The sequence below is a fragment of the Tenrec ecaudatus genome, chromosome 8, assembly GCF_050624435.1.
Source record: "Tenrec ecaudatus isolate mTenEca1 chromosome 8, mTenEca1.hap1, whole genome shotgun sequence".
Classification (NCBI taxonomy): Eukaryota; Metazoa; Chordata; class Mammalia; order Afrosoricida; family Tenrecidae; genus Tenrec; species Tenrec ecaudatus.
Genome location: NC_134537.1, coordinates 46,043,187 through 46,055,600, shown reverse-complemented (window position 1 = coordinate 46,055,600; position 12,414 = coordinate 46,043,187). Strand labels below are relative to the sequence as shown.

At 39.7% G+C, this 12,414-nt stretch overlaps 1 protein-coding gene across 2 annotated transcripts in view; it reads right to left on the bottom strand.

Moving 5' to 3' along the window:
- HCLS1 (hematopoietic cell-specific Lyn substrate 1) overlaps window positions 1–12,414 on the bottom strand; it is a 30,664-nt gene that overhangs the window by 7,189 nt on the left and 11,061 nt on the right. For both annotated transcript variants that reach the window (XM_075555659.1, XM_075555660.1), the window contains exons 4-5: window positions 7,381–7,491; window positions 5,492–5,546 (exon numbers count right to left, since the gene is read on the bottom strand). In XM_075555659.1, the coding sequence (XP_075411774.1) occupies window positions 5,492–5,546; window positions 7,381–7,491 (166 nt within the window). The remainder of the gene's footprint in view (window positions 1–5,491; window positions 5,547–7,380; window positions 7,492–12,414) is intronic.

The following is a 12,414-nucleotide window of genomic DNA, read 5'->3' as shown; positions in this document are numbered from 1 at the left end:
CTTTCACATGTATATGAGCAATTAAAAATACCATGGTTTGGTTCAGGCACACCTTGACTTGGGTGAGGCATACCTTAGTCCTCAAGGTAACATTCTCGCTCTTCAACACTGTAGAGATGTTTTGTGTGGCAGATTTATTTGATGTGATATGATATATCATTTCATCTCTTGGACTGTTGCTTCCATGACCATTGATTGTGGATCCAAGAAAGAAAAAGTTCTTGACAACCTCGATATTTTCTCCATTTATCGTGATGATACCTATTGTTCCAGTTGTGAGGACTTTGGTCTTCCTCCATTCCTTCATTTCTTCCTTCTATCCATACTGAAGGCTACACTCCTTGATCTTCATCAGCAAATTCTTCAAGTCCTCCTTGCTTTTAGCAAGCAAGGTTCTTGTTTACAAAGTCCAGCTTCCCTGATGATTTGCTCAGCCCGTAGAATGAATAAGTACGGTGAGCAGATACAACCCTGATGTACACTCAGAGTTTGTACCATGCAGTATTCCCTTATTCTGTTCCTACAACTGCCTCTTGATCCATGTGTAGGTTTTGCATGAGCACAATGAAATGTCATGGAATTCCCATTACCAGGTATTGATGGACTACCAAATGAAACATTTCTACAAGCTGACAAAGTACTAGAAGCACTCAATTGTCTATACCAGGAAAATTTAGAACACAACTAGTTGGCCATCTAACTCGAAGAGATCCATACTCGTACTCATTTAAAAAAAACAAGGTGGACCAACGAGATCTAATTGGTATTTATAAAACACATTCCCCTAAAATTATGGGATACACCTTCTTAAATAGACAAAAAGCGTTCACCAATATAGGCTATAAAATACATTATAATATATTTCAAAATATTGAAACATTAGACACCACATTTTCTGCTTATGGTAAAATTAAATTTTAAAAATCAATGACGTTGAAAAAAACCGGGACTCGGAGAATTCCAATGCTTGGAAGATAAATAACATACTTCTAAATTATCCATGGTCAAAGAAGAAATCAAAAGGAAATTAGAAAATCTTTTTAACAGAAGGAAACTAAAAACACAACATATTTATGAAATGAAACAAGAACAGTGTTTAAAGTGACCATATTACAAAAATAAAGACTTGTTTTCAAGTCTTTTTAAGAAGCTAGAAAAAGAACAAAATTAACCCACATCATATCCAAAGAGCAAACAAATCTATGAGTCAATTCCGACTCATAGAGATCCTACAGGACAGAGTAGAACTGTCTCCTATGGGTTTCTGTGGCTGTAAATCTTTTCAGAAGCAGAAAGCCTCATCTTTCTCTCAAGGAGTAGCTGATAGTTCACCCATGCATAACCTGCTACCCACCAGGGCTGATACACATTGTATAGAATGGAAAAAATAACAGAGAAAACAAAATTTAAATTTAAGAGTAAATAATAAAGAACAAAGTCAAAAGTTAGTTCTTTGAACATAATAAAATTGATCACTTTTAGGAAGAATAAACAAAGAAAAAGAAAAACACATTAACGGTAACAGGAACTAATAGGAACTTATCGTTACAGATCATACAGTATTAGAAGAAAATAAGGAAATACTAAGAATTAATTTAAGAAGCCCTGGTGGTGTAGTGGGCTATCTGTTGGGATGCTAATGACAAGGTCAGCAGTCTGAAACCACCGGATGGTCCTCAGGAGGAAGATAAGGCTTTCTATTCCTATAAAGATTAGTCTCAGGCACACACACACAAGATATAGTCTTAGAAACCAACAGTGGCAGTTCTACTTTGTCCTCTAGGGTGACTACAAGTCAGAAGCAACTCAATGGCAGTGAGTTGTTGGTGTTGGTGTTGGAACGGGTTATGTACTGAGGTGCTAACCTCAAGGTTAAGGTGCTAACTTCAAGGTCAACAATGTGAACACACTAGTGACTTTACAGAAAGTGAGACTTTTGCTCCTATAAAGATTTAAACATCCCCCAAAACATAAAGGGTCAGTTCTGATCTGCCCTGTAGGCTCACAATGAGTCTAATGACTTGATGGAAGTGAGATTGGAGTTGGTTTATGGATGAATTTATGGCCATAAACTTGACAACAAAGACAAATTTCTAATTGAATAGTAACATACAGGAAGCTGTGGCCTTACTGAGTCTTAGTAATTGTTAGTCTAACTTCTGGTGGTTCATTCTCTGCACAGTTGCCTGAGGCTTTCAGTCCTGGTTTCTCCAGCATCAGTGACTAGATTGACCAACCCCCTAAGTTCTGAAGAGGTTTATAAAAAAGCAATCAGTTTATTGTTAATGATTTTCTCATTCCTTGAAAAGCACAACATACTATACTTGTCTTAAGACAGGATGAATAACCAGAGTGCAGTATAACACTGATGAAACACAGATTTTTTCCTCTGCTGCTTTGAGGCTTCCTCAACTCCCCACTATCATGAAACCAGTCCTGCCTTTCAGTTCTGTACACTGGTATAGATAAGAGCTCACGACACAGGTCAGAAAAACCAGGTCAGAAAAACCTCTCAGGAACAGAATTGGGAGTAGTGATACCAGAAGCATAGGGGGAAAGTGGAATAAGGAGGGGAGGAAGGGGAAACTGATAGCAATGATCAACACATACACCCACTGTTCACCCCCAGGGGGATGAACAACAGAAACATGGATGGAGACAGTAGTTGCTGTAAGAGATGAAAATAATAATCATTTATAAATTATCAAGGGGTCACAGGAGAGGGAGTGTGAACAAGGAGCTGATACCAAGGCCTCAAATAGAAAGTAAATGTCTAAAAAAATGATGGCCACATATGTAAAAATATGTTTGATACAAATGATGTATGGAATGTTATAAGAGCTGTAAGAGCCCCCAATAAAATGGGTTAAAATTGTTAATAATATGAAAGAAGCTATAAAATAAATGTTTAAACTAATGAAAGTACTTAAAGACATTTTTAATATATCATAAGACTGTAAGAAAGAATCAGCAGACTTGAGATTAAAAAAACAAAACAAAAAACAAGCTAACAGATATGAAAGTCTACAATTGAATGGACTGCTTAAACAATAATTTAAAAATAGTTGAGAGAAGACATAATATAAAGCTAAGAGAATTACCCAAAATGCAGCATCATATGCTAAAGGAAGAAAGATTTGAATACAGAAGCAAATGGGCAGATAAGAAGATGAGGGTGAAAAGACCTAATACACATCTAATAGGAGTTCCAGAAGAAGGCATGAAAAAAGACTAGACAAGCATGGTTCAAAGAGAACATTCATAAGACTATTTTATAGTTTTTAAATGCCTTGTCTCAGGTTGAAGAGAAACAGTAAGTGTCATGTAGGATTATAAAAATAGATCTAACATTTAGATTAATCTGGATGTTATTGCAAAATGAGACAAAAGGAAATGAGAGAAAGAATACAGATTATTCACAAGAGTGTGGTGATTAGACTGACATAAGGAGATGCCAAAGATATTGAAATATTTTCAAGTGATGGAGTGAAAATAATAAGAATGGGGCTGTGGTAGCTAAATAATCTCTTGTCAATTTGAGAGGATTGAGTGAAGGGGTGGAGTCTAGCCTGTCAATCAGGTCATAGCCAATGAGGCTTCTGTGTGGGCATGGCTTTCTCCTGAGGATTCTGGGAACTCTTTTCTTCCTCCCTGGAGATGGGAGACTCTTTCTCAGCTCACTCCCTAGGAGACATTGTAGCTGACAAGATACATGGAGCTACACTACTGCCCTGAGCTGGAGAAGCCATATGGCAACCCCTGCCAGCACTGGAAAGCTTACAACGCCACTGGATCCACAAGATTTCCCACTCATTTGGTGTTATTGCATGTGTTTTGTGAGTTTGAAGAGGCCTTTATTGATTGGGGCTAATATTGGACTTACGGACTGTATCTGGACTGGGCTGGGATGTTTCCTTAATGTACAATTACTCTTTATATAAAGCTCTTTCTTATACACATGAGTGTCTATGAACTTGTGTTTCTCTAGTCCACCCGGACTAACACAGGGCAAAACAAAGACATTTTTCTGACTGAAAAAAAAATATCAAAGGGTGTGCTTTATCAAGAAGAAAATTAATCTTAAGAGTAAACAATGATAACACAGAAAATTACTATAAATGGCAACATATTGGTCGATTTAAATAAGCATTCACTAAGTAATAATAATGGTTGTTTTTGTGGGGCTTCAAAACAAGATAGAACCAAAGTTGTTCCTGACATGATTGGTATAAATATTGCTGTGAAAAGAAAATTTCCTTTACTACTCAAGAAGAAGATAGTGATTTAAAATTTAAGTCAAAGATGCACATTAAAACATAGGGATGGCCTCCCAAAATAAAGAAGAATGCATGGTTTTTAATCTAGTAGAGGAAAATGTTGATCTGTAGGCTGAGCAAATAATGAGAAGCTTGGTTATACGGAGAAGAATGAGGCATCAGAATTGAGAAAGGCTGATAAACAACCTGCTATAAGCATATGACACATGCTTGCTGAAAGTGAGGAGGACTTGAAGTACTTGCTGATGAAGATGAAGGACTGCAGTCTTCAGCATGGATTACACCTCAATGGAAAGAAAACCAAAATCCTAACATCTGGGCCAATAGGTAACATCATGATAAACAGAGAAAAGATTGAAGTTGTCAAGGACTTCATCTTTGCTTGGATTCACAATCAATGCTCTGAAGCAGAAGTCAAAAGATCAAATAACTCATTGCATTGGGTAAATCTGCTATACAAGACCTCTTTAAAGTATTGGTAAGCAAGGATATTACTTTGAGGGTTAACGTGCACCTGACACAAACTATGGTGTTTTCAATCACCTCATAAGCATGTGAAAATTAGACACTGACTAAGGAAGATCGAAGAAGAAACAATGGATTGATTGCAGGTACCATGGACGCCAAAAGAACGAAAGGTATTGCTGGCAGAATGCTCTTTAAAGGCAACAATGGTAAGACTTGGTCTCATATACTTTGGACAGGTTACCTGGAGAAGCCAGTCCCTGGAGAAGAACATTATTCTGGGTAAAGTTGAGGGGCAATGGAAAAGAAGACCCTAAAGTAGATAAATTGATATATTTCCCGCAACAATTGGTTCCACCATGACAATAGTTGAAAGAATAGTGCAGGGCCCGGTGGTGTTCCGTTCTGTTGTACAAAGGGTCACTATGACTCAGAAGCAATGGGCTCTAACAACCACACGGGAACATGAGAGACTATAAAACATGGTCAGTGATAGGAAAAGCAATTTCAGGAGGAAATGTAAGAAGCAAGGATGAAGGGGGAAATTCAAGGGAAAATGGAATGGAAAAATAGTGGGAAATCTCCATAAACTTTTTGACGCCTACCACGGGCTTTGATTTAAAAAAAGAGAGAGACAACAGAGTGGTGGGTCTTGGAACTAAAGGGAGCTGGTGACAGCACCTAGACAATGAGTCTGAGTGCAATAGCAGGTCAGTGGAGTTGCTAGGGCTAAAGGGCAGGATCCTTGCCTTTCTGAGATGTGTGCTTCTCCACGTCTCCTTTGTAATCAAAGCCAACTGCTGACTAGGGAGAAAAGGAGAGAGAATTGGTTAGAGACCAAGACACCAGTTTCTTTCTACTCCCAGCTGAGCCCCAGAGTTAAATGATATTGTCAGTATCAGGCATTTCCAGTCCTTGCTTACCATTCCTTGCTAACCATTCCACCAAGAGCCATGCAGCTGTATCGCCACCTGGCTCAGGAACTGTGGGTCTGGAAGCAAGTTTAGGCTTTACATCTGAAACGCTACTGGCTATGTATTGATTTACAAGGCTAAAAATGATAAGCACACATTGTCTAGGTGATTCAGTCTGTGGCTTCTAGGACAGTTGATGTGACAATGAGATATGATAGGGCAGCAGTGCCTGAGATTAAACATGAAATTCCACCCCAATATACAGGGTTGTTGTGTGTTCTTGAGTTGGTGTCTGGCCGCAGCGGTCCTATAGGAGGACCTAGTAGAACTGATCCAGAATCTTTAAGGAAGCCCCTCACCAGGTCTTTTCTCAAACTGAACTGCTGGTGGCTTTGAGCCGCCAAGTACACTGCTGTTAACAATGACCTCCTGCCCCTTTCCTTTGCTCTATACAGGCAATTACACAACACCTATTCCTAAGTGGCTGTAAAGAGTCACCATCTCTGAAGCCCACAGGGACAGTTCTACCTTGTCCTACAGAGTTGCTACAAGTCAGAATCCACTGGATGGTGGCGAGTTTGGTCTTTTGGGTTTTCACTGTTGTTGTTAGAGACTAAGTAGGAGCTGTCTGTCAAGCGTTCCTAACCTACGAACTGCCTATATTGCATGTTCTGAACTTTTCTGTTCCTTATTTTTATTTATTTATGTATTGGTCTACAATGCAAACAAATAACTTTCTAGCACTTAGCTTTTGGGCCCACAGCTGGTTAAAAACAATCAGATTGTTGTAAGAAAAAAAGTCCTTCTTTCTCAAGGAGCTGCAAGGGAAGAAATATTATTCTGTACTATAAAATTAGTTCAATTAATTCTAGAGCTGAGAACCTATATAAGTATCAGCCCTACTTTCTGGTGCACGATATCCTGTAAGCAAACTGTCCTTTTAATCCATCTTTAAAACTGTTTTATGAAAAATAAACATTTTATGTTTATGTAGAAAGAAATCTTTAAAAGACCCACATTAGAGATTAATGTCAAATTCCATGAGAAGTAACTACCTTCTATAATCTTAATTAGTTGTTTTACTAGATTATTTGTACATTGGTAAAAATATTTAAACAGATACCTCTGTTTTCCTAAAAGGCACAATATTGATAAGGTTTCTATATTTGGCCCAAAAAAGAGTTCCTCTTCTCTCTTCAGCAGACAAGTATAATAAAAACTTATAACATAAGGGATCCCATATGACTGCTGGAGTAGTGGTTATGAGTTGGGCCACTAACCTGAGGATCAGCAGTTTGAAACCACCAGCCACTCCAGGGAGGAAGGCTCTCAGAAACTCACAGGAGCAGTTCTATCTTGTCCTGTAGGATTTCTGTGAGTAGGAATTGACTCCAGGGCAATGAATTCGGTTTGGGGGTTTTATTGAAAAAGTTTGAGAGTCTTGGTCTCCTTTAAATGAGTGCCTTTGAGCCCAGTGTGTGGCCTACAGAGGAACTTGCCAATGACTCAGAGGAGCCCTTGGGGCTTTTAGTGCTCTGGTAAGGACAAGGACTTGCTGAGGGAAGACAAGTGAGCTAGCATCCTCTGCCCCATTCTTCCACCAGAGAAGCACAGACCCATATACAAAGGAAGAGTGCAGAATCAGAGGCCCACATTCAAGGGAGAGTGCTGGTCTGGCCAGTGTAATTTGAGGTTAGCAACTTAAGGAAAGAGCTGCCACTTACCTTGTCTGCCCTGTCTCTCTCAACTCCGTATTTGCCCCCAAAACCTCTGGCAGCATCCGTCTGAGAGGAATGCTTCCCCACCTCAGCAACATACTCATGGCCCACAGCACTCTAAGGAAATAAAAAACAGCATAAATGACAAGATGATAATAAAAGCCAGAGGGGATACCAAGAAAGAAACAGAGATAGTGGAATGTGAGAATATAAGAAATCCCATTCTGGGATGCCAAGGAGTACAATGGATGGGAGAGCAAGGTGACTTTTCTCGAATACCATTAGGAATCCATCATTCAGGGAAGTCCAAGAAGATGGGCAGGGAGGAAGAATAGAGATGAGGTAGACAAAATTGTGTTTAAATGAGTAGAAAAAAGAAATAAAGCTAAAATAAGGGTTTCGTCCATCAACATAGAAACTAAGTAAGTACGAAGAGATACCAATTACAGCCAATTGGACACAATAGCTGTAATTAAGTATTTCAGAAAAGAAGCCGCTGTTCTGGTTCTGGATCTCTGCTCCTGCATAGCATTGAAGCTCAGAAGTCCCACCGTGCCCTGGTAGTTAACAGTGACTGACTTGTCATAGGGTCACTGTGAGTTGGAATCAACTCAACGGCAGTGAGTTTGACTTTTGTTGTTTTGACGCTTCATACCAGAGGAGGTTGGTCAATATAGCAGATATCCAATCACTCCGTCCCTTATACAATTTATCCCACCTACCTGTGTTGTTTTCCATCTGGTTTTGACAATATTTATATTTGTCTTTTAATATTTATATGTGGATGTCTTCATGATCTGAGAATTAAGTAAAAATCAAGCCAAATAATAGTACCATTTTCAAAGTCTTAACTAAAAAGATATTAGAAAGTTTTTCTTTCCCCTTATATTGCTAATACCATGCTGGGATAAATAGTACCAACACAAAATTGATGTGACAGTCTGCCTTATATGAGATCATCAGAACTCATTTTGCCATATTTCTGTATCTGCATAGGAAAATTTCTTCTTATTTTTAAAAAATAATTTTATTGGGGGCTCATAAATCTCTTATCACAATCCACACATCCATCCATTGAGGATACTTGCATTTGAATTAAAACATTTTTATTATAATGAATAAAGAAAATTCAATATTCATATTTGAGAGGCATCTAATGAGTAAGTTCACATTAAGAATTTTCACACCGAATGAGGGGGAGTGCAGAGTGGGGACACAGGGCCCATCTGGGGGAAATTGGACATCCACTTGCAGAAGGGCTGTGGGGAGGTGATGAGCCAGTCAGAGTGCAGCGTACTAACAATGAAACATACAGTCTTCCTCTAGTTCTTAAATGCTTCCTCTCCCCCACTATCATGATCCCAATTCTACCTTACATAACTGGCTGAACCGGAACATGTACACTGGCACAGATAGGAACTGGAAATACAGGGAATCTAGGACAGATGAACCCCTCAGGATCAGTGGTGAGAGGGGCGATATCTGGAGGGTGGAGGGAGGGTGAGGGAGAAAGAGGAAACAGATGGCAAGGACTACATATAAACTCCTCCCTGGAGGATAGACAGCGGAGAACTGGGTGAGGGAGATGTTGTATGGTATAAGATATGATAAAATGATAATTATTTATAAATTATCAAGGGTTCAGGGGGAGGGGGAGCGGGGAGGGATGGGAAAAAGGAGTTGATACCAAGGGCACAAGTAGAAAACAGGTGTTTTGAGAATGATGATGGCAACATACATACGAATGTGCTGGACACAAATGATGTATGTACAGATTGTGAAAAGAGTTGTATGAGCCCCTAATAAAATGATTTAAAAAATAATTTTCACACATATGTATACTAGATATTTCTAGAGTGTGGTGGCTTTGTCAGGTCACCACTGGAACTGTAAATCATAAAATTGGCAGTTCAAACCCCCAGAGTTCTCCACCTAATCCATAATAAAAAGTTCATTAAAAAGAAAAGGGGGACATAATACATATTCTAAATAACTGAAACTTAAAAAGAGATTATGAAATAGGAAAAACAAACACCAGCCTCTCCACAAGGGATAAAGATGAGACTGTCTGATCCAATGAAAATGCATAGGTTCGTACTTCTGGCAAGATGACGACTGAGTAACACATACCAGAGGGACTCTTCAGAAATCAGCCCAGGAGAGTCACTAGGAGAAAAATTCCACACTGCCGGGTCACAGGAGGAGCATCATAAAGATAAGTAGGCACAGATCCACAAGGTTTTAAGGAGCTGGGAGCTTTGGGCTTACCAGATGGAGGCCGGCTAGGGTTTAACCTTAGCTCCACCACTGTCTTGGCTGGAGCAGGGATCCTTTGGAGCCAACTCAAGGGCTTTATCTCAACACCTTGCTGCTACCTCAGGACAGATTTTAAACCCCTCTAGCCCCATGGTCAGTGATCAGTGCTCAACTCTATTATTAATTTTCCCCCTCTCTTCTCTCTTTTCCCACAACAATCTCAGCAGCCTCTGTTTTTATCTTTTTCCTTTTTCTCTTCACTTTTCTCACAAACCACTGCTGACCTCCAGGCCACTCCCCTTAGCCTAGAGCATTTACGCCTGCCCTACACCAAGCTAGGGGAGCTCCACCCTCTGCAGTGTAACCCAAAGCTAAGGGAAGCATACCCATCTTCCACCAGGGGAAATCCTGCCCACCTTCTTCCCAAGGAAATTCCATCCAACCACCTCTGCAATGCTTAACATGTGGCTGGGGGAATCCCATCCACCTTCATCTGGGGGAAGTCCCACCTGTGTGGCTGGGGGAGCTCCTATCCATTTTCTGTGGACCACGTGACTGAGGGAACTTCCTCCTGCCTGTCATAGTCCTTCACACGGCCTAAGGCAGCTCGGCCAACACTCTCCAGTGCTCCGCAGTGCTGTGAGAAACTCTGTCCAACCTCTGTGGTGATCTAGCTGACCAAGGAAATTCCACCCACCATCCAAAGGGCTCTACACCAAAGCAGGCACACCCACTTGACTTCTGTGGCACTCACATTGCAGCAGGCACCCCTGCATGCCCTCTGCAGTGACACAAGCTGCCATGGGCCACACCATCATGGCTTCTTGTGAGATCATCCAGTGCAGCACCATCCTCACGGGTCCACAACCACCCAAACATTGTCCCCTACAGGACCATCCAACTTTCCTCCAAATAACAAAATACTGGTTGACTAGGGAAAGAGTGAAGCCACAGGAGGATAAAGTGGAAGTCAAATTCCATAGTAAAATTAACTGCAAACAGTTCAAAGAAGCATTCCTATGAGTCTCCCAGAGAGATCCCAGTGCTCTTTGGCTCTCTGGAAAATGGTACCAGACTCCTCTAAAACAATGCAACACAAACAGTAATCAGCCTCAATGACCGCAATGATAAAAAAAAACAACAGGAGAAACAAAAGCCAATGACAGAAGATGTCCAGAACCTAACGATGTACATAGAAGAAGCAGACATTGATCTGCCACAGAAAGAAATTTTCAGAATTCTCTTTAGAGTCATACAGGATATGAGGCAAACAATACAGGAAAGGGATGAAATGAGAGAGGAGATAAAGACCATACACAAAAGGGAAATACAAGAGCTTAGGGATGAGATAACCAAAACCAGTAACAGACTCATGGATTTCACTAACTGACTAGAGGAGGCAGAGAACCACACCGGTGACCTAGAGGACAGCCAAGCAGACTTTAACAAACGTGAACAAAAGTCTAATGAGATCATCAGAGAAGCTGAAGAAAATCTAAGAGCTATGCCTGATGCTATGAAGAGGAACAACTTCAGAATAGTTGGATTACCGAAGAAAGACACAACCAAGAAATCTGCAAAAATAGTTAGAGAATTCTTGGAGGAAAACTCCCCCAGCTTAATGAATGAAAGCCAGGTAACCATTCAGGAGGCTGAAAGAATACCAGTTAGACTAAATAACAAGAAGTCATCAAGATCCATAAAACTATCCAACTTTGAGGAAAAGGAGAAAATCATGAGTGCAGCTAGGGAAAACAGGCAATCACAAATAAAGGTTCCCAAATAAGAATATGCTCAGACCTATCAGAAGACACTATGAAGAAGAGGAGAGAGTGAATAACATATTCCCCAAAAATAGAGGAAAATAACTCAAACCTAAGAATACTCTATCCAGCCAAATTATCTATCAAGAAATATGGAAAAGAGTCTTCTCAGACAAGTAAAAACTCAAAGAATACGTTAAAAGAAACCCAGTATGGGCAGAAGAACAGCACTCACCAAGCACAAATAAGAGACCACCACATAGAATAACCCCACCTGGAGGGCAACAAAGAGAAAACAGACCCTAAGATAGCATTGGCTTAAAGGTGGAAAGAAATCAAGAATAAAACACATACACACACACACATACACATGCACGATATGCTGATAAAAAAGGGAGGGTAGGAAAACACCCAATACAAAAGGTATAAGATGACATCACAGAGTCCACAGATGGATGAAATAACCCTGAATATCAATGAACTGAATTCAAGAATTAAAAAACTGAGGCTAGCTGACTGGTTTAGAAAACACAACCCATAAATCTGCTGCCTACAGGAGATCCATCTTAAGATTACAGAGAAAAATAGGCTGATAATCAAAGGTTGGAGAAAAACATACCAAGCAAACATAAATTTTTAAAAAATCAGTAATTGCAATCCTAATCTTAGATAAAATTGACCTCAAAGTGCAAACCATAAAAAGAGATAAGGTGGAACTCTATATAATGCTCAAGGAACTGTAGACAAAGAACCACTAAGCATAATAAACATATATTTCCCAAACAAGAGATCCACTGAATACATGAATCAAACACTCCAGAAGATGAAAAAATAAATCACAGGCTCAACAGTTATAGTAAATGACTTCAATATATCACTTTCTGAAAAAGATAGACCACAGGGAAAGAAACTCTGTAATGAGGCTAGAGATCTAAACAGTACAATTAGACAATTTGACCTGATAGATATTTACAGAGCTCTTCACTCAAATACCAAAACAAAAAAAAATTACATTCTTTAC